The 19,606-nt window shown below is 40.2% G+C and overlaps 3 protein-coding genes across 4 annotated transcripts in view; all 3 read right to left on the reverse strand.

Annotated features, from left to right (window-relative positions):
* Positions 1-10,761, reverse strand: part of RRAGC (Ras-related GTP binding C) — a 29,745-nt gene extending 18,984 nt beyond the window's left edge. The window contains exon 1 of the mRNA XM_008565847.1: positions 10,689-10,761. The gene's annotated coding sequence lies outside the window, so the exon portion shown is untranslated. The remainder of the gene's footprint in view (positions 1-10,688) is intronic.
* Positions 3,571-11,170, reverse strand: MYCBP (MYC binding protein). The gene is made up of 5 exons (XM_008565845.1): positions 10,949-11,170; positions 10,689-10,761; positions 6,681-6,729; positions 6,307-6,436; positions 3,571-4,808 (listed from the first exon to the last, which is right to left on the reverse strand). Exons 1-5 carry the CDS (start codon positions 11,030-11,032, stop codon positions 4,764-4,766), a joined length of 381 nt encoding a protein of 126 aa, XP_008564067.1. The 5' UTR covers positions 11,033-11,170; the 3' UTR covers positions 3,571-4,763.
* Positions 11,171-12,177: 1,007 nt separating this feature from the next.
* GJA9 (gap junction protein, alpha 9, 59kDa) lies at positions 12,178-14,470 on the reverse strand. Of its 2 annotated transcripts, none has more exons than XM_008565843.1 (2): positions 13,649-14,470; positions 12,178-13,532 (listed from the first exon to the last, which is right to left on the reverse strand). In XM_008565843.1, the coding sequence occupies exons 1-2, from the start codon at positions 13,922-13,924 to the stop codon at positions 12,279-12,281; spliced, it is 1,530 nt and encodes a 509-aa protein (XP_008564065.1). In that variant the 5' UTR covers positions 13,925-14,470; the 3' UTR covers positions 12,178-12,278. The 2 variants fall into 2 exon arrangements, with proteins under 2 accessions (XP_008564065.1, XP_008564066.1); XM_008565844.1 differs by having other exon boundaries at positions 12,279-13,488; positions 13,605-14,470.
* Positions 14,471-19,606: the final 5,136 nt, after the last annotated feature.

Consider the following 19,606-nt stretch of genomic DNA (forward strand, 5'->3'; position numbering starts at 1 on the left):
CCGGGGGGCGTCTCCTCCGCCCCGTACTGCAGGGACATGGTGCCGGAGCCGCCGCCGCCCGCACCCTGACAGGCCAGGCCGAGCCAGGCTGTCGCCTCCCCAGTCCGCCGCCGCCGCCGCCCTCGGCAGCCGCCACCGTCCGGCCCGCCTCCCGGACCCCGGCTCTCATAGGCCCCGAGCCGAGGCCCCGCTCCTCATTGGTCGCCCCAACTGCCATTCGGGGGCAGCAGGGTAGGTGGTGCCCCGTCACGTGCCCGGAATCACCTGACTCGCAGCCCCGGAGGGGGCGGGGAGGAGTCACGAGGCCGGTGGACCGGCCGCGCCTCTTGCCCCGGCTCCCGACCCTCTGCCCTCTGCCCTCCGCCCTCCGCCCCAGGCCGCGCGCACCTCGGCTCTGCCCAGTACGCGCCCTGCTCCTCGCCGCTCCCCTGCCTTCTTCCCGGCTCCTGAGAGCACCGCAAAAGGAGATGCTCTCTGGGCACTTGGGGGAAGAACTGATCGTCCTCCTCCTGCAATTGTACTCGCCCACCAGTACTGATACCTGCGATGTTCTGGGTACCTACCCAAGGGGCACAAAACTGGAACCAACCTGGACCCTGCCTGCCTTCAAGTTGCTTGAAGAGTAACAGAGAGATCTGACCTCTGCGTAAGTAACCTCGGTATGAAACATTATATGGGAAAGTCAAAGGCACGGATAAAAATGCTAGAGTTGTGAGTATGAGAAAGTCTGTAAAGAGGTGGCGTCTAAGCAGGTGTAGATGGATGGATATGGTTGGGATGTGCACAGGTATGGAGGAGGAGCCAGCCAGCCAGAGGGCAGAGCCTCAATCAAGGGAGAGTCAGTGTGATAGCTTGTTCTCACAGGTAGCTGGACCCTGATAGGAAACAGATACCACCAAGCTCTTATCTTCTTTGTCCAGCAAAGCGCTGATAGTAGATACTGCTGCCACTTCAGACTCAAAAGGACTCAATTTCCCTTTTGCACCTAAAGTCTATTTCTCCAGTAACAACTCCTGCCCCCAACAGAACACTGTATGTTCTATGACCTACTTCAGATTAGAGACCAGAGGGATGATAGTAAACTAAAGCAAATGCTCATCACCAAATATGTTTGAGAAAGCTAGAGGAATTTTTACCTTCGACAGGCTCTAGAATTGGAAACTTGACAAGAGGACCCTCTTAAAGCACAGCCCTTTTTATTTTTAAAAGGGCGGGGGGGGGGGGTCCTGGTCTTCCAAGGAGGTTGACTTCTTGATAATGAAGGAAAAGTACACTCATGCAGGTCTGAGACTCTGGGTATGTCTGAACCTACAAGTTAGAGGTGGGACACACCCTTACCGGTCATCGAGCCCAACCTCTCACCTAGAAAGACAACACTACAGTGTCTCTGACTGATAGACATGCAGAATGAATGCACTTACTAGTTCCAACGGAAGAGAGCTCGCTGTCTCAAAAGGCAGCCAATTCCACTGTAAAGGTCTAAAAAAAAAAAAAGTTTCTTATGCAAGCCAAAAATTACACTCCCTGAAGCCTATATGGGAACAAAATAGGAGGTGCCTTCACCTTTTTCATGAGAGCCCTTCAAATATCAGATTGCAGTTTTCGTTACCCACTAAGTTATCTCTGTTCCACACTAAACATCCTCAGTTCCTTCAACCATTCCTTCTATGGTGCTGTTCAACAGAACTTTCTGTGATGGTAGAAATGTTCTATATCTGCCCTCGTCAATATGGTAGCCACTAGCCATGTGTAGACTTAGCACTCGAAATGTTGCTAGTGTAACTAAGGAACCAAGTTTTTATTTAATTTTAGCTGGTGGCTACCATATTGGACAGCACATTCTTGTATTTTTAAATCTCCTCTCCCTACTGATCACTCTCCTTTATATGCATTCAAGCCTGTCAACATCCATCAAATGGCTGGCACATACAAAACTATACTAACCAATACAACCTTCAAGGTGACTAACACCTGGACAATATTTCCATTAATGCTGTTCAGAATGGAATCTTTTAAAAGTATCTATTGGGTATAAGTGGTTCACACTGATAATCACTGGAACTAGTACTTTGTCAGCAATCCTAGTGCCTAAACTTGGATAACTGCATTTTTTAACCTAAATATAAGACTTAATATTTCAATTTTGGTTTAGGCCCAACAGTTTGGCTACTCCAGGTTGTCAGTCAGTTTAAAGCTTGTTTCAATAGAGTCTACCAACCATATACGTCTCCAATTTTGTGGCATATGCAGATTTGGCATTATTACCATGTGATCTGTATGTAGTCCTTTACAGATTACAAGGCACTTTTACATCCGTTATATTTAATTTGATCCTTACAACCACCTTGTGAAGTAGGCAAAATGTGAAATCTGTATTTTATAGATAAGGCAGCTGGAGCACAGCAGGAACTGAACTGATAGGATCTATTTTCTAATCCATCGAGCATTTTCTATATACAGTCATCCAAATCCTTGGTAGAAATGTTGAAGAGGACCTCCAGTGGCCAGCCTGACCCTGAATTTTTAAATAGCACTGACTGGTACAGCAGTTTTAGCAGGACAGTTCCACCTAAAAGTGTGATTATCCAACCCATATGTTGCCATTCTGTCCAAAAGGATGGTAGACAGTTATCTGACTGACATAAATATAAATACTAGTCCCATGAGAAAAAAAGCAAGTGAGGGTTGCTGTCAGAAGAACTTTCCTGTATCCACAAAGGGACTGTCATACCAACTGCTTAAAGAAGCCAAGTCTCCCTCTGTTTCATAACCCTTATGGGGCCATGTTTTTTTAATCTTATGGTTCCTAGCACATCCAAACCCACACCGTAATTATTTATATACAAAGGGACTGTCATACCAACTGCTTAAAGAAGCCAAGTCTCCCTCTGTTTCATAACCCTTACATGTTTTTTTAATCTTATGGTTCCTAGCACATCCAAACCCACACCGTAATTATTTATATACTCATAACCAACTTCAAGTCATTCATCTTTATCCCATCCAGCACTTAGCCCACTGCTGTCCATATAGGAGGCCCTCAAATTGTAAAAGAGAAACCTATTCAAGTGAATGTTCTTGCAATAGTATCTGGCCCCTCTCCAAAAACAAACTTGTGACTAGAAGAGGCACAAACCGTTGCTACATTCCTGTCAACATGACTGATTAAAATGCCCTTATAGGGCCGGAGAGTGCAGTGCTGATAGCACCAGGGCCGCGGATTCGAATCCTATATAGGGATGGCCAGTGCGCTCACTGGCTGAGCGTGGTGTAGACGGCGCCAAGCCAAGGGTTGTGATCCCCTTGCCAGTCAAAAAAAAAAAAAATGCCCTTCTAATTGGCTTTATCAGTTTTCAGCAGGTGCCCAGCTTTTTGCTAGTTAAACCAGCTTTCATTAGATCATTTTGTTTTCTATGTGTGTTTTGGCCAAAAAATAAAGACAGGTTCTCTAACAATAGGGATAAAACACATGAAATAGGAATACTTTAAAATGTCAGTCTATCAATGAGGAAAATGTGACCAATAAAACAAAGCATGACTGTAAGTCTTCCAAAAGAAAGGAAAAAGGACTAACAAACAAGAATATAGTGCTTTACCATTTACAAGTATTTCACATACATTCTCATTTAACCCTCACAACAACCCTGTGAGGTAGGCAACACAGATAGTCTTCTTATTTAACAGATGAGGAAAGTGAATCTCAGAGCAGTTAACTAATGTGCCCAAGGTTCTACAGTTAGTAACTTGCATTAGTATCAGTCTTTGGCCTAAAAATTCAGCACCCAACCTCCCCTCATAGTTGCCCTACCAACTTCACAGGGATAATGAAGATAAAATGAATTCAAGGCTAGAAAAATACTTTGAGGGAAAAAATCACGATATAATTATACCCACAGACTATAATTTTTCACAATACTCATAGATGGCTCATTCCCCTTCTCATCCCAGCTTATGTGTGAACCCAGAATTTTATATTGCCTCCGTTCTGCACTCAACTAAGCAACTAAGTAAGGCAGGGGAACAGTGTGATCCTGTTTAAAGTTATATAAATTACAATCATGGTAACTGCTGTTATTAATCAAATTGGAAAAACAACACAGAAAGGCCAGTGTGTGACTAGGACCCACTAAAGCACAGAGCAAAGCAAGGCAAGATTATCAGATAAAGCATGATTGCATAGAAGGAAAATGTGGTGTGAGAGTTCAAACTGGCACACACACAGTTATCTAAGGCATAGTGGTGGCACAGAAGAGATATTTGTTCCATGTTATATAAACAAGAGTGGAAGATTCATGGGAACCTGTGCAAAAGCATCTTATGTCACACAGATCCCTCCAGCTACCTACAGGGAATATAAACAACAGTGTCACCTTCATTTTAAAGAGTTACTGTACCTGTGCTCATATCCTGAACTAAACCAAGGAATAGCTACATGCTAAACTTCCTTGGCTAAAATACCAAGTACCATCATTCCTAATCAGACTAATAAACAGAATGTCTTCTAAGGTAATGAATTAGATGGCTATGTTTAGGTTTTTGTCAGGATTTACTTTGGATTCTCCTTCTTTAAGACCCAAAGAAAGTTATAATAAGTTTTTATTAGTGACTCTTAAGTATATGTGTTTATAACAGTTAAAGTGTGATAGGTGAATTAAACATATTAAAAGAGTTCTATAGCATCTGTTCAGAAAAATTATATACTATACAAACTATTCAAGTCATACAAAACCATTTTTTCAGTGTCTTTTCAACTGAGAAGAATCCTATTCAGCACGCTTCTCCTCCTGAGGTGGTTCATACTGAGCAAGCTATGGGGCAAAGACATAGGAGTTTAAGTAGGAATTTTATTCTAAATTAAGTAAAAAACTTAGAAACAAAACAAAATGAGTTAACTATTATGTTCAATTTAGTTACTGAGTCAGTAAGTTTGTATTAATATAAGTTTCTATACCTATCCTTTTGAAACCAGTCAATGACTTAGGATTTAATACAATCAAACCTAATAAAAGCCCTTTTCATATAAACCTTTAAAATTACTGGGAAGTACGGGCGCGACACTGAGGGTTGCGATCCGTTGCCGGTCACGAAAAAAGACAAAAAGGAAAAAAAAAAAAATTACTGGGAAACTAAAATTTAATTCCAATTCATTACTGTACTGTTCAAATACTTGATATGCAATAATCTATATCTTCCCGAAGATGCTGTGGCTTATAATAAGGAACTTTCTTCTTACCAAAAGTTCACTGAAATTTCCTCTAAAAAGTAGAGAGTTATGTTGCACATATTAATCTGGTCAATTAATGAAGAGTAACTAATGTCTTTGACTTTTTTTTTTTTTTTTGTCCTTTTTGAGACCGGCCGCACCGCGCTCAGCCAATGAGTGCTGTGAGCGCACCGGTCATCCCTATATAGGATACAAACCCGCGGTGGGAGCGCTGCTGCGCTCCCAGCGCCATACTCTCCCGAGTGCGCCACGGGCTCAGCCCTAATGTCTTTGATTTAAAAGGTGCCAAAGACTTGACTAGCATTTGCACATTGTGAAATCTTGGGTAATTTAAAATATTGCATTTTCTTTCATAGTACATTGTGATTCCTTGCAAGAACATGAGGCTGATATTTGGGTTCTTAAAATTTGCTATCAATTCGAGAAGTAATTAGACTTCACTGTGCTTTAGTTTCCTTACCTATAAAAGATGCTGTGTACCTATTTCACTTATCTCACAAAGTTGTTGGGAAAATGAAACACTACAAGAAATACCTAGAATAATGTAAAGTGCATTATGTGATTCAGAATGTGGTAAAACCTCAAAGACTTAGAGTAAACTAATTTGAAGTTTATGAAAATTCTCACGGGACTTAACACAGAAAAAACTTCAGCACTAGATAAAATTAAGTGCAAACAAATTTACACAGTAAATTTAAGCCAGTGCCACCACATATGACCACGCAGATTGTGCACTGCCCTACTCTAAGAGATGCCATTCACAAAGCAGTGGCCCTATACTGACCTACTTAAATCAACTGCTTAAGAATCTCAGAACTATCCATCTACTTATAAGCAGTCTTAGCCAATATTCTCATCTTTTTGTCAATGCAGGTTCCCAAGAACTTCTTCTTGACCACACTTTGCTTGTCCTATTTACAGTCTGTCTTGTGGTTTTCTAAATGGGGCATAAGTTTGGCCTTGTAATTAATTCAGATTAGTATTTGCCCTCTTCCCTCCCCTGTTGTACATTTTAGTGAGGTTTTAATCATAATCAATCATTAAAGGTAAAATTATTTTTAACATTCTTTTTAAAAATTTACCTTTGCTTTCAGTTTTTTATTTTCTTCTACAATAGCTTCATATTTCTCTTTCATTTCTGCCAATTCTAGGCGAAGCACTTCTATTTCTGGATTTTCTGGGGTAGCAGCTCCTAAGTGATGCTTTAAAAAACTAGTATCAATGTTAAGAATTTACTTCTTAGAACTGAAACTAATGAAATGGCCCAGAGTAGCATCGATATCCCTGACCAGAGTCACCCACCCTACCACCAGTAATTATCCAGAGACCTTTATCCAAAAACTCAAAGGAAGGTAGCTTTTTCAAAAAGCAAAAGTATTTTAAAGGTTATTCAATATGAAAAAATAAGAGTTTCAAAAATAAGGCCTTTTTCTGACTTCAAAAATGAAAAGGATACTCCAAAGCACTATTAGGTTTCTCTGGTTCTTCATATAAGGCTACCAACACTGCAAATCAAAAAGCAGAAAAAACAACAATTAAAGTCTTAAATTTGAATGGCTGAAATTATATTTCATAACCCAGTAAATATTAAGTGCTTACTATACGCCAAGCACATTGCTAAGACTGTCCATAAAATGGTAAACAAGACAGACAAGGTCCCTACTCTCAACGAATTTACAGTCTAGTTAAAAGATAAACAAGGAACAAGACAGAGAAAGTATCAAGCAGCAATACTGGATAACGGGTTATGGGAGCACTGTGGAAGAACGCCTAACTCAGTGTAGGACATCAGGGAAGACTTACTAAAGAAAGGAAAAGACCTGAGACCTACACAGTGAGTGTTTCAGATAAAACAGGAAGGCCCAGGGGCAAGAGAACAACCCATTGAGGAACTGAAAAGTTAAGAATGGCTGGATGGAGTTGTGAGTAATGTGGCGGGAAAGGAAGCTGGCAAGGTGGTCCGGGGCCAGACTATGGAAGGTCATGCAGGTTTGGTTGTACTTTGATCCTCAGAATAACAAGCACATAGTTAAACCGTTTTAAGCAGGGGAGTGACAGGATCACACTTGATTGCTGTGTGGAAGTCCAACTGAAGTGGAACAAGGATAAAGGCAGAAAGAACAGTTAAAAGGCCAATGTTGGGCCGGCCCGGTGGCGCACTGCTACAGTGCGCCGCTTGTGAGCGTGGCGGCTCTCCCGCCGAGGGTTCGGATCCCACATACAGACCGGTTCCCGCTCACTGGCTGAGCGAGGGGCGGGCGCAGCACCGAGGGTTGCGATCCCGTTGCCGGTCCCGGTCCGGTACGGGTGCGACACTGAGGGTTGCGGTCCGTTGCCAGACACGAAAAAAGACAAAAAGGAAAAAAAAAAAAAAAAAAAAGGCCAATGTAGTAAAATCCAGTTTAAAAAGGTAGTGACCTGCACTAAAGTGATAGAGGGGTGGGAAGAAACAAATTTGACAAAAATTTAAGAGAGAATCATCAGGGCTATGATAATTACTAGAAGAAGCTCTGAATTCAAAATGTTCTTCAAGAATGAAGTTTCATACACAATATACTAACCACAAACCAAAAATTTTTCCAGTAATCAACATTAAAATATATACTTTAGTGTTTTCATATCCAGTAGCTCATGTAAGCACTACCTTCCTTGCTCATCTATTGAACAAATTCCTCCTAAAATTTGCTATTCAGATAAAAATCTCTATAAACCAGTGGTTAACCTTTGTATGCATGGAACCCTTTGAAAACTCTGATAAAAGCAAAACAAGTAACTACACACACAAAAATTGCATATTAGACCACAAGTTAAGAAGTCCTGTTGTAAACTAACTTATACATGCTTCTCTTGTTTTTTAGAGTTTTAATAATTTTTCAAAATAATAGTATGGAAAAACAAAATGGGCAACTACTTTTAACAACTTATATTGAGTTCTAATAGTTATTCTTCATCTTTCTAAATACACTTCCAGCACTATTTTTTGAGAAATTGGTATATTTACCCCACCACTACCCCCTCCTCTCCTTCCCTCTTGCCTTTCAATATGTTACAGTACTCTTTAATCTCTCTTTTTATAACCTTTCTCTTTAAATTATATGTTCAAACCTCTGTTTCTTCTTCCACTAATTTCCACTGATCTCTATTGAATCCTAATTTTATAAAACACGGATATTAATACTCTTACCCTTTACTCCTCTTCTTCCCCCACCCCGTTTCTCTCAGCTTCTTAATTTCTGTCCATGGTACTTACAGGGTTGATAATTGCAGAACGTAATGTAAATGTTAAGTTTCTTGTGCTTTTCTATAGATGAAATACACTTCCTTTTAATCAGACAATGAGAATTCTATACCCAATCATGTTCCCATTTTTGCCTTAGCAGCCAGGATTTTTAGAGGTTGATATAGTGCTCAAAATAGCTAAAATGCATCTTCTAACAAATGACTTATCATCTTTATCTTTAGCCATTCTCTTACAGTGTTTTAATGTTATAAGTAGTTTCAAATCCTCTTGGAAATAAGCGGGATAAAAAACATAAATTAAGGGCCAAGCCCCTGGCGCACTCGGGAGAGTGCGGCGCTGGGAGCGCTGCAGCGCTCCCGCCAAGGGTTCGGATCCTATATAGGGATGACCGGTGTGCTCACAGCACTCACTGGCTGAGCGCGGTGCGGCCGGTCTCAAAAAGGACAAAAAAACAAAAACAAAAACAAAAAAACCATAAATTAAATTTGTGTAAAATAACTATGAAGCTGAGAATCAAATTTTAAATAAATTATATCAGTAGATACTATGTTAAGTTTTCTGATGTAATTTGGGAGACTGGAAATCTAAGGAGATTGGGAGATTAGATTCCAGTGTTTGTGAGCAAGGGAAAAGAAACCTCCAGGGGTTTCCAATCTCACATGAAGGAAAATCTTTGTATGGCCACAAATCTGTACATCATCTAGTATGTTAGTTCATCTAGTATCTGTAGTCAGTTACCTACTACAAGTGTCACTTTTCTGGCTTTTACCATTCTATCATTCACGCCATCCAGCCACTCTGGGCTCCCTCGACTTCCTCGAACTCTTGACATTACATATACTGTTTCATTCAGGTCTCTGCTCAAAAGTTACTTTATGAAAGGCCTTCCCCCCACCACCCTATATAAAATGTCATACACATCCCACCCATCATTGTTTATCCTCTAACCTTGCTATGTTTTTATTTGTAACATTTACCACTAGCTGACACTATGTATTCATTTATTATGTCTCCCCAGCTAGGATATAAACTCAGGAGAGCTGAGGACTTTTTTTTTCCACTGCTGTATCCCTGGTGTCTAGAACAAAGACCAGAATAAAGTGGTTACATGAAAGAAATGAACTTGTGAAGTTTTTTGAGAGGATAACATTCCAAGCATCTGGGACACTTCCACGGACAACACAACGGCACTTTCACAGAGCAATCTCTTAATATTTGTTGAAATTTATTTGTGAAGACACAGAGAAACTAGTATCTGAACCCAAAGTAGGTAGCAATTCAGAATTACAGCCTATTAAAAGCCCTGATTTCTGCTGAGATCCAGGAGTTCTTCTCCCAGAATTTTCTCCTAAACTTTGCTTCTGCCCAAAGAGCAGTTACCAAATTATTTTTCAGACACTAACGATTCTTCTTATATGGACTCAAGTCCTAATCTTTGCCATTAATTCTATTCTACACCCTTGAAAATCCCAGCTGGTGAGCTGAGTGACACATAGCAGGCATTCAAATTACTTCAGTTAATGAAGTGAGCAATACCCTGACTATATCTTGGAATCCTCCTGATTCAAGCATCTTCTTACTCATGTACTTAGATCTTCAACCCACTAAGAGGGTTCAAGAGGGGAAGAGATAACAGTGTTAACAGTCAGCTTCCATTTTAAAAAGTGGAAGCAATGTAACTATTTGATGTGCCCGCAAGCTCTTTAAACTGTAATTCTACTTTAATTATGAAATGTACACAAAGTAGGAATTGATACAGATTAAGAAACGGGGGTTGAAAAGGCACAACCAGATTGGCTATGAATCGCCTACTTTGGGTCACTTTCAAATCTGATAGTTTTCCCAGCTATCCTTTGTTCGAGGGCAAATGTTTCTCAAGATTTTATGGACTCTGCAAAAGACTGTAAGGCAGAGAAACTGGGATCTAAGGTCTTTAGCAAACATGTCCATTGCACTGCTTGAGGCAAAGCAACGGAAGTTGGAGAGACTTAGCAACAGCTGCAGGAGTTTCCCTCCTGGCGCTGAGTGGAAGCGTGAGCTAGGCGACCCACCCGCTGGCGTCCGGCAGCCAGCGTGTGCCCGTCCCCGCCACACCCCGACGCCCACCTTGCTGGACCCCGGCCGGGTCCTACTTGTTCCCAGTCCCTCCCCACGCCACGGCCCGCCAGCGGCGCAGCGTGGCATGACAAGGGCACGAGGAACCCTCTCCTAGCCCAGGCTTACCCTTGGTCAGCGTGTCCAGCACCCCCGACTTCTCCAAGTACCTCCGGAACTGCTCGCGCTTCGAGTCGGCGGCCTGAAGAGACACCGCGGGTCAGTGGACGAAGCGCGGGGGCCGGAGCAGGAAGAAGGGGCTGGGACAACCCCGCCTCCGTCTCGCTACCTCGGGGCCCCTCAAAACTGCGCGCGCCCCGCGCCCCCCCGAAGCCGACCAACAGCTGGCTACCGCCCGCACGCCCCCAGCCGCGCCGCGCCCCCCTCACTTTGTAATGGGCCATAGCGACAGCGGCAGCGGCGTCGCTGGCGCCGGACACCGTGACTGGCGGGCTCGGAGCAGCACTGCTCATGCGCGGAAGGGCGCGCGCGCCTGCGCACTGGCCAACCACGGTCCGGAATCGAGGGGATGTGGCCGGTTTTCATGGCGACCGGGACGCTCGGAATCCCCCAGAGCCGGCTGAGCCGAGTGAGGCTGCGTACGCCCGCCCCTCCGGCTGTGGAAGCAGCACCTCTCCTTCCTTTTCCGGCTCCCGTGGCGGTTCGGTTGCTTAGCGAAAGGCGGGGTTTGGGTGACTGGGGACAAGTGTCCAGGTGGGGCCAGGTGGGGCCTGGGAGCACGAGGACTATTGCGGGAGGGAGAGTCCCCGGACCGTGGTAGTGGGCGCACCTTTCTCAACTCGGAAGCCATAGTGACCTACATATGCTGGGCTGCTTGGCCGTCTTCCCGAAGTGCGCAAGACAGACGCAAAGAGACCCTTCGATTTCGAGGGGCTTGAGGAGTGTGTCTTAGCCCCAGCTTTTACATTTGGAGTTTCCTTGATTTGTGGCTGGCTTGATGTGGGCCTCTGGAGGTTGAGGAGTAACGTGCTAATAATAGCTAGCACTTCTGAGGGCTTACTGTGTGCCAGCACTGTACGAAACATAGGTGTTTTTCATTTTAATCTTCACTACATCCCTGTAGGTAGATACTGTTAGTAGAATGGTGAGGTTAGATGACCGGCGAGTAGTAGAGCCAAGACTCCAATCCAGGCAGTGAATCAGGATGCTGTAAACTGGTGAAAGAAAGCCACGAGTCTTTTTAGGATTTTATTTACTGGATAGCAACATTAAGGTTATATTCAAGACACATCATGTTGCAGTCTGTTAAAGAAACTAAGTTATTAAGTTCTAGGGGCAAACAAAATTAATCCAGTGTCTAAAGATAAAGAATAACTAAAAGGAGGAATTATATAGATCAAGAACAATTGCCTAAGGCTAGGGTCCATTCAAAGAGAAAACCTGGTCAAACCATTTAGCCTCGATTCTGAATATGTGACTTTTCCCAAAATGAGTTTCACACATTCTGAAGGGAGTCATAAACTCATAAACAAACAAACAAACAAACAAAAAACCCTAATTTGGTAAGTCTGTGTCTAAATTTAGAGCCATCCCTTCACAATTCAGAATTAGAGCTATGTTCCATTTCTGAAATGAGTTTGCAGTTGTCTGTCTTAACAGGTGGTCTTTAGAGCAGCCCTTATCCATTTTGTGTCTGCTCTACCACCACTAGACTACTTCTCTGATAATTATGCAGAATGTCCAAAAGGCAACAGCTGTTCAGATCTGAAGGTCTGTGGAAATCCGCCTACCCATGAGGTTGTTCGTCAGGGACACTAGATGATTTGGTGGACAAATAGTAGGATTATTAGAAGTTCTGACAAACTTGGGCTCAAAGGACAACTCTCCCAAAGAATCAGAAGTTATTGGAATGTCAGGTGGTTGGGAGTGTCCCTGTGAAGGAAGGCTTCTGATTGTGCCCTCTCTTAACTGGCACTTGAGGTTACCATTAGGAGGTGACCCCTGGTTTTCATCTTCTATAGAGGGACCCCACGTAGCACTAAACCACCTTGGTTTCCAGGTGCAGTTAGCTGGCAAGGAGAAAGCTGTTTGGGGTGAATGCCCTATATGGTTGTAAAGATCTACAGCACCACCTGGAAAAGGACAGCGACCCCTAGAGTAATGGTTCCTTTTGCTGTCTTTACCATCAGTTTCTCTTTTTTCCATTAACTGGTTACCATTAACTTCTTTTCCAAATATTTTATGAGTGTCTTTGTTATTGTTTGAGCTGGTGTGTTGAAGATGACTACAGGTTGTTCTAGGTGTGTACATCTCATTAGAATCAGTTTCCTGTTCATCCAAAATGCATTTCTCGTCATTTACACTTTGATTGTCAGGATCTGCCTGAAATGCAGCAGGGTACACTGTTGTGTGCATTGGCTTTTCCACTAACAGCTTATAATCAGGTGCAGAAGGGAGTCGCTTCAGTGAATTTGGAGATGTGCTATGACATTTGGCTAGATTTTGTTTTGACTTGTTTGCACAGAAGTCATTATATTCATCCTTCAATTTATATTGTCCCCGAAGCCCTCTTTTAATCTTTTTAAAACCTAGATGGAAAATTTCTAGAATGTTTAAGAAAACTGAAATAGTGGCTATGGATTGCATAAATAAGAGGAATATTGTCTTTTCTGTTGGTCTTGAAACAAAACAATCAATTATATTTGGACACGGATGTCCATGGCATTTAAATAGAGGCTCTAAGTGAAATCCGTATAAAAGGTACTGTCCAATCATGAACCCAACTTCAACCACAGAGCGAGTGAAAATGTGTATCACATAGGTGCAAAGCAAAGTTCCTCTGAGTGGAGCTTTATTTAATTTCCTTTGCTGCAGCTGACAAATCTCTTGCTCCAGTCTCCTCCGATCCCCAGGCATTTCAGACTCTACCCACTCTAGTTCTCCTCTTAACTGAGCCTTCATCCTCTGCCTCTCTTTCTCTAGAACTCTCAGACAGTACAAAGCATGGCCCATGTAGACAAGGGATGGTGAAGACACAACTCTACCCACTCTAGTTCTCCTCTTAACTGAGCCTTCATCCTCTGCCTCTCATTCTCTAGAACTCTCAGACAGTACAAAGCATGGCCCATGTAGACAAGGGATGGTGAAGACACAAATATCACCTGCAGAACCCAGTATCTAATGAGGGAGATAGGAAAGGCCTGGTCATAGCATACGTTTCTGCAGCCTGGTTGTTGTGTATTGCAGATGAAGCCAGACTGTTCATCATTCCAGACATCTTCAGCTGCTACACCCAGAACGAGTATTCGAAATATGAACAGGATGGTGAGCCAGATCTTCCCAATCATGGTGGAGTGGACATGGACTTCCTCCAGAACACCTCCAAGAAGATTCCAGTCCCCCATGTTTGTTTAGTCAGCCGTCTTAGCTCTGAACCCCATCAAATAGGAGGCAGATAAATTCTTCCATTTTGAAAGGAGCACTATTTCTTAAAGCACACCTATGGCCAAAATACAAACAAAGCATCACTCTTTCCATGTGCTGGTTGCTTTAATTTTTCCCTAGACAGCAGTGATAATCTGTTACCAAAAATTTATTTTAAATGTCAGGAATTTTAAATCACTTATGTTTAGACATCATAATGAAAAATTTTAAAAAGTGATACCTGGGGGAGGAGGGTATGTATTCTCTATTCTGAACAGAATTGTAGGATTCTCTATCAGAAAGTTGTACTTCTTAGCTGAAGTTTGTCATTGATGTTTTATTCTTTTTTAACTGGGAACTTTTGGAGAGGTTCCTAAAACTACTGACTTAATCTTACAAACCTGTTAAGATATTTTATATAAAAGTTATAACCAAAGCCAATGTTTTCAAATCCCATTTATACACAGGTGAGCTGTTTGTAGAACCAGAGTCTATAGAGAGAAAGAACTAATGACAAAAAAAAAAAAATCCCATTTGTACACAAAAGAAAATGAGTTTGCTTCATTTGGTAATTCAGCAAGATACAGCATTTAATGAAACCAGAGGAAATAGATATGGCTCTTGCTATAGGAATTTAGATTTGTTTTTTAATCCACATTTAAATGTCTAAATTCTGGTTTCTCTCTGGCAGTTGAGCATTTTCAGAAATCCATTTCAGTAATATTTATGACAATTTATAAAATTTTTATTATAGTCATACTTTGCTATGCAAATTTTTCTAAATTTTTATCACATAAAAATGAACCCCCCAAATTCTCAACTAATTTATGGTACCAGAATGTTATTAGATATTACTTGAAATAAACTGATCATTAATGTGGTGGTGGTATTATAGAAATTTTCATTGTGACAATATTTGACCTATTTAAGACATGTAGTTTGATTTTCGAAGGAAACAGTGGGACAAGTTATAATTTAGCTGCTTGTATTATCAACCAGTAGGTGCCATATTAAGGTTGATATCCTAGGATATCCTGGGGTATATATACCCCAAAGGAAAGATAAAAAGAGTGAATGTTTTCATTTGCTCTCATTTAAAATATAAATGTATATCCTATATCCCTTATATAAAGGGAAATGTTACACAATCAAACAAAATACTAGGATACTACAAGATGTGTTCATCACAAAAATCTTCTGAGGTAAGTATGTTGTTTCCTCCATTTTACAAATGGGAAAACTGAGGCACATCTTAATTTACCCTAGGTCACACAGCTGGAGCTGGCATTCAAACCCAATCAGTGTGGCTCTAGAGTCAGCTCTTAACTATTTTACTAAACTGTTTTTTTTTTCCCTTTGAGCAAACTTGACATTTGCATGGAAGAAACATTAAGAAATCATCTATTCTCTCTTAAAAGTTTAATTATTTAAATTTAGGAATGTCAAATAGTGATAGTTATGGCTTTTTAAATAACTGGCTCTAGAGTCTTCAGTTCCTTTTTAAAGCTTTGGATAGTTAATAAGACTTGCAAAAGCATCAACCTTCTAAAATTTAGTTGTATTCCTGAGACAGAAAATTTCTATTGACTTTATTATATTAATAATAGCATACTCTGACCTAACAATCCAAAGAGCACTTTAAAATGTACCTGAGGATGTTATTCATGTTTATGATAGTCACAAATTGAAAATATCCAAAATAATTATTAATATAAGAAAGACTGCTTAAATAATGACACATCCACAGTGTGATACTATGCAATCAGTAGAAATGATAAATATACAATAATATAAAAAGACATTTGATATATTGTTTTAGTGAAATTTAAGTTATAAAATAGAATAGCATGGCCCTATTATTATAAATTTATATGCTTACAAAAAAGTCTAGAAAGATATTCATTGGAATATTAACTGCGATTATCTCTGGATGGTAGGATTACAATTGGTGTAATTTTTTATAATTATATGTATTTTAATATTTTACTGTGAACACTTTACTTTTATAATCACAAAAGAAATAAAGGATTTTCTTCTTAAAGGACAGAGCACAGTATTTCCTCAAAAAAGGAGCAGTATTATTTAGCTACAAATTAAAGCTTTCATAGCAAATAAAAAAACTAGTATACATAGATACAGTACCATACAATTCAAAAGCAAAAGATAACATCTCAAACAACTCTTTCTTTAGCTAAAATGTAGAGATAACACAAACCTTTCTCAGTGCAGGAAAATCTGAGAAACAAATATACGATGGCCGCCACCAACTTATTCTCTGAATTGTCCCTTTGCGGATGTATAGCAGATTCAGTTCAGTTCAATGCAGTAAAGTGAGTCAGCCATCAGCTGAAATCCATTTCCCTTTCTGCTCATTCATGCTTCTAAAACAGCACTGTCCAATAGAACTTTCTGCAATGTATATATTCTCTGCACTGATCAATAAGATAGCCACTAGCTACATGTAGTTATTGAACACTTGCAATATAGCTTATGTACCAGAGCAACTGAATTTTTAATTTTATTTAATTTTAATAAAAATTTAAAGAGCTACATGTACCTAGTGGGTACTTTATTGGACAGACAGATGATAACGAGTGATTTCAATATTACTAATAACACTGCAGTTTAGAAGACTAAAGTTATAAGCCCCAAATTAAGCTGAATAAATGTTTCCTCTATAATTCAAAGAAGGCAAATTTAAAATATCGGGATATTTGCGTGCTTTTTTTACTCTAATTCTTGCCACTGTGGGAACCCAATAAAATATCACTGTTTTTAGTAATGTGAGCCATGCTTCTAGTACCAAAAAAATCTTTCTTATTAGACAATAACTTCTTAGTTATCATCCTTAATAATTAGTGGGTCATCATGTCTAATTTCATAGACAAATCCTGTTTCTCTGTCTAGTTTTCTGCTATTAACCATTACATCGTGCTTTGGGTCATTAGAAGTCTCTTCAGAACTAGCAACCTGGTGGGTTGGCCATGGCAGATGAATATTTTTTTCCCTGGACCTCTTTCCCAACTAATACTACTTTTCAGATTAAATGCAAACATTTCATCAGGGAAAAATTTATACACACACACACGCACATTCATGTTTATATATTATGAATTATATAAATTATACATTATGTATAATATATAAATTATTAATAAACTGGAAAAATACTCAACCTCAGTAGTCAAGAGAAATACAAATTTAAATGAAGTATTTTTAAACTATCAAAATGCAAAAATCTCAAGATTTACTACAATACCTTCTTTTGGCAAAGTGGGGAGCATTGACCTAAAAAAAAACAACTGAGACTGAATACATACAGCAAAGATTAATCCCTGTACTGGACAGCTGCCAAAACAAACAAATACATATAGCAAAGTTTATCGAGCCAGTATGATGATTGCAACCTGGGAGACATAGATCAGGTAGCCCTGAAATGCGTTCCAAAAGGGGCCTGCAGAGCTTAGCATTTTATAATCACAAGAAAGGAGAATGGTCGAAGGAGAGAGAGAAAAAGACAGCCCCATGTAAGTATTTATCGGGCTTTCTATTGGTAGTACATGACATAAAGATTTGGGATTGTTATTATGTTACATCCTACATGCAGAGTTCTAGGGTAAGGATAATAAGTATTCTACGTTATTTTATGGCTTTCTGGTGCCATTATGACTGCTTCTAAGTAAAATGCTCTTATGATAACATGTTCCAGGACAGGTGGACATGATAACTGACTTATCCCAGATCTCCCAAGGCATTATATAATGTAGCGGACCTGGTTAGAGAAGATTCTTTTGTTTATCAGGGGAAACTGTTACTCTCATATACTGTAGGTAAGATTATAAATGGAATCAGCTGTTTAAAAGGCTGTAGAAATCTATCAAAATTAACATAGTATTTCTGCTTCTGGATGCTTGAAATATTCAGCAAACACACTCAAAGACACACCACATGTACTAGAATGTTCACATAGCTCCGTTGGTAATTGTACAAAGTCAGCAACAATGTAAATGTCCAAGAGAAAAATGGTTAACTATAGTACATCTGTATCATTCGGCAACTTAAAGAGTAAAGATCTCCATCACTAAGTCATATTGTAAAGCAAGTTACAGAACAATACATGAATCTCATTTATGTTGCTATAGCCTACATTTTGTAAGTATATTTAATTAGCTAAAACAGAGAGATGAACAGAAAACTTTCTTAATTTAGGTAAATCTGAGAGGCAAATCATGCTTAGAAGGAGTTATACCATGGACACCTTCAATTTGTTCTCCAAATTTGTCCCTTTAGGGTATAGAGCAGACTCAGTGCAGTTCAATGCAGTAGATGAGTCAGCCATCAATTTAAGTTCATTTCCCCTTCTGCTCATCCTATATAGAAAAAATCTGTAAGAATACACACCAAGCTGTTGACAGTAGTCATCACTAGGGAAAAGAGCAGGTTTTGGGTAGGAATATAAAAGGAACTTTTATCTTTTAAGTTCTTATTTGAATCTTTGTTTAACCAAGAACATACTCATATCCTCATACTTAAATTTAATTTTTTAAGCCCTGTTGGGAAAATAGAATAATCAGGCCCCCTCATCTTAGGTATGGTTGGGGGTGGTGCAGCGCATTCTTTGTAAGCAAATTGTGTGTGGGTGGGTGGAGTTAGTGCACATGTGTGGTGCTGCGGCCTCGGGCATCCACCGTGCACAGCCTTGCTCTCCAACCTACAGCTTCCAAGGACCTTTTGGCCAGTTACCTAGCTCATAGACCTGCTTGTGAGAGGTCTGGTGAAGGATTTGTGACCCAGTCTGGACAGTGGGCTTGAGAGGTCTGTGAGCTCCACACCCAGCCCTAGCTCGACAATTGGCCCAGTCAGCAGGATAACAGGCAGGTAAAAGACCTCGACAACCCTAGATCAGTAACATGTTTAGATGGGTGTTTAATAAATACATTCATGATGAAAGAAGAAAAAAATTTATTTCCTGTGTTCTGGTGACCTAAAACTACTATTTCAGAAAATAGAAAGATCAGCAGTCTGGATTCTGTACAGAAAAAAGACACAGGCTTCTCAGCTTTCAGATATGACATTTTACCTTTTGTAAATAAATACTTCCCATTCCTAGGAGACTCACTAGCCACATGAAGGATGAGAATCTTATTACAGATGAAAATCCACAGAGTCCAGATACATAGCGTGCACCAGAAAGCCAGTTCCAGGTTCCTTATAATATTAAACACACTATTGGACTTAAACTAGCCGTCCAGAAAATTCTCAGTCTTCTGTAAGATATTTCTACCATTCATGGTGTACCCACATATGTTTGTTCCTATATTCCTATGATATTCTAACTTTCAGTATTTGGGGAACACAGCATTGTTAGACCAGTAGGGGAGAGTATGGGCTTTCAGGTCATTATCTATGTTTAAATTCTGCCCCCTCCCCTGACAAGTATGTCATTTTTTAAAAGTTTTCATATCCTTATCTCTAAGATAGAGAATAATAACTACCTTTATGGGTTGCTGAAAAGATTAGCAATAAAGTACATAAAGCCCCTCAAACAGTAGTGATCTATCTACTCAAACAGTGATCTTTTTTTTTTTTTTTTTTTTTTTGGCCAGTAAGGGGATCATAACCCTTGGCTTGGTGTTGCCCGCACTGCGCTCAGCCAGTGAGCA

Source organism: Galeopterus variegatus, unplaced genomic scaffold (assembly GCF_000696425.1).
Source record: "Galeopterus variegatus unplaced genomic scaffold, G_variegatus-3.0.2 Scaffold209, whole genome shotgun sequence".
Taxonomy (NCBI): Eukaryota; Metazoa; Chordata; class Mammalia; order Dermoptera; family Cynocephalidae; genus Galeopterus; species Galeopterus variegatus.

Coding starts and splice junctions, on each gene's coding strand:
- GJA9 (XM_008565843.1), bottom strand. CDS start 13,924: ATGGGGGACTGGAATCTTCTTGGAGGTGTTCTGGAGGAAGTCCATGTC. Junction 13,533..13,648: donor CTTCACCATCCCTTGTCTAC/ATGGGCCATGCT, acceptor TCCCTTGTCTAC/ATGGGCCATGCTTTGTACTG.
- MYCBP (XM_008565845.1), bottom strand. CDS start 11,032: ATGAGCAGTGCTGCTCCGAGCCCGCCAGTCACGGTGTCCGGCGCCAGC. Junction 6,730..10,688: donor GCTGGACACGCTGACCAAGG/GTAAGCCTGGGC, acceptor TTTGATTTGCAG/TGTTGGTAGCCTTATATGAA. Junction 6,437..6,680: donor AAACCTAATAGTGCTTTGGA/GTATCCTTTTCA, acceptor CATTGATACTAG/TTTTTTAAAGCATCACTTAG.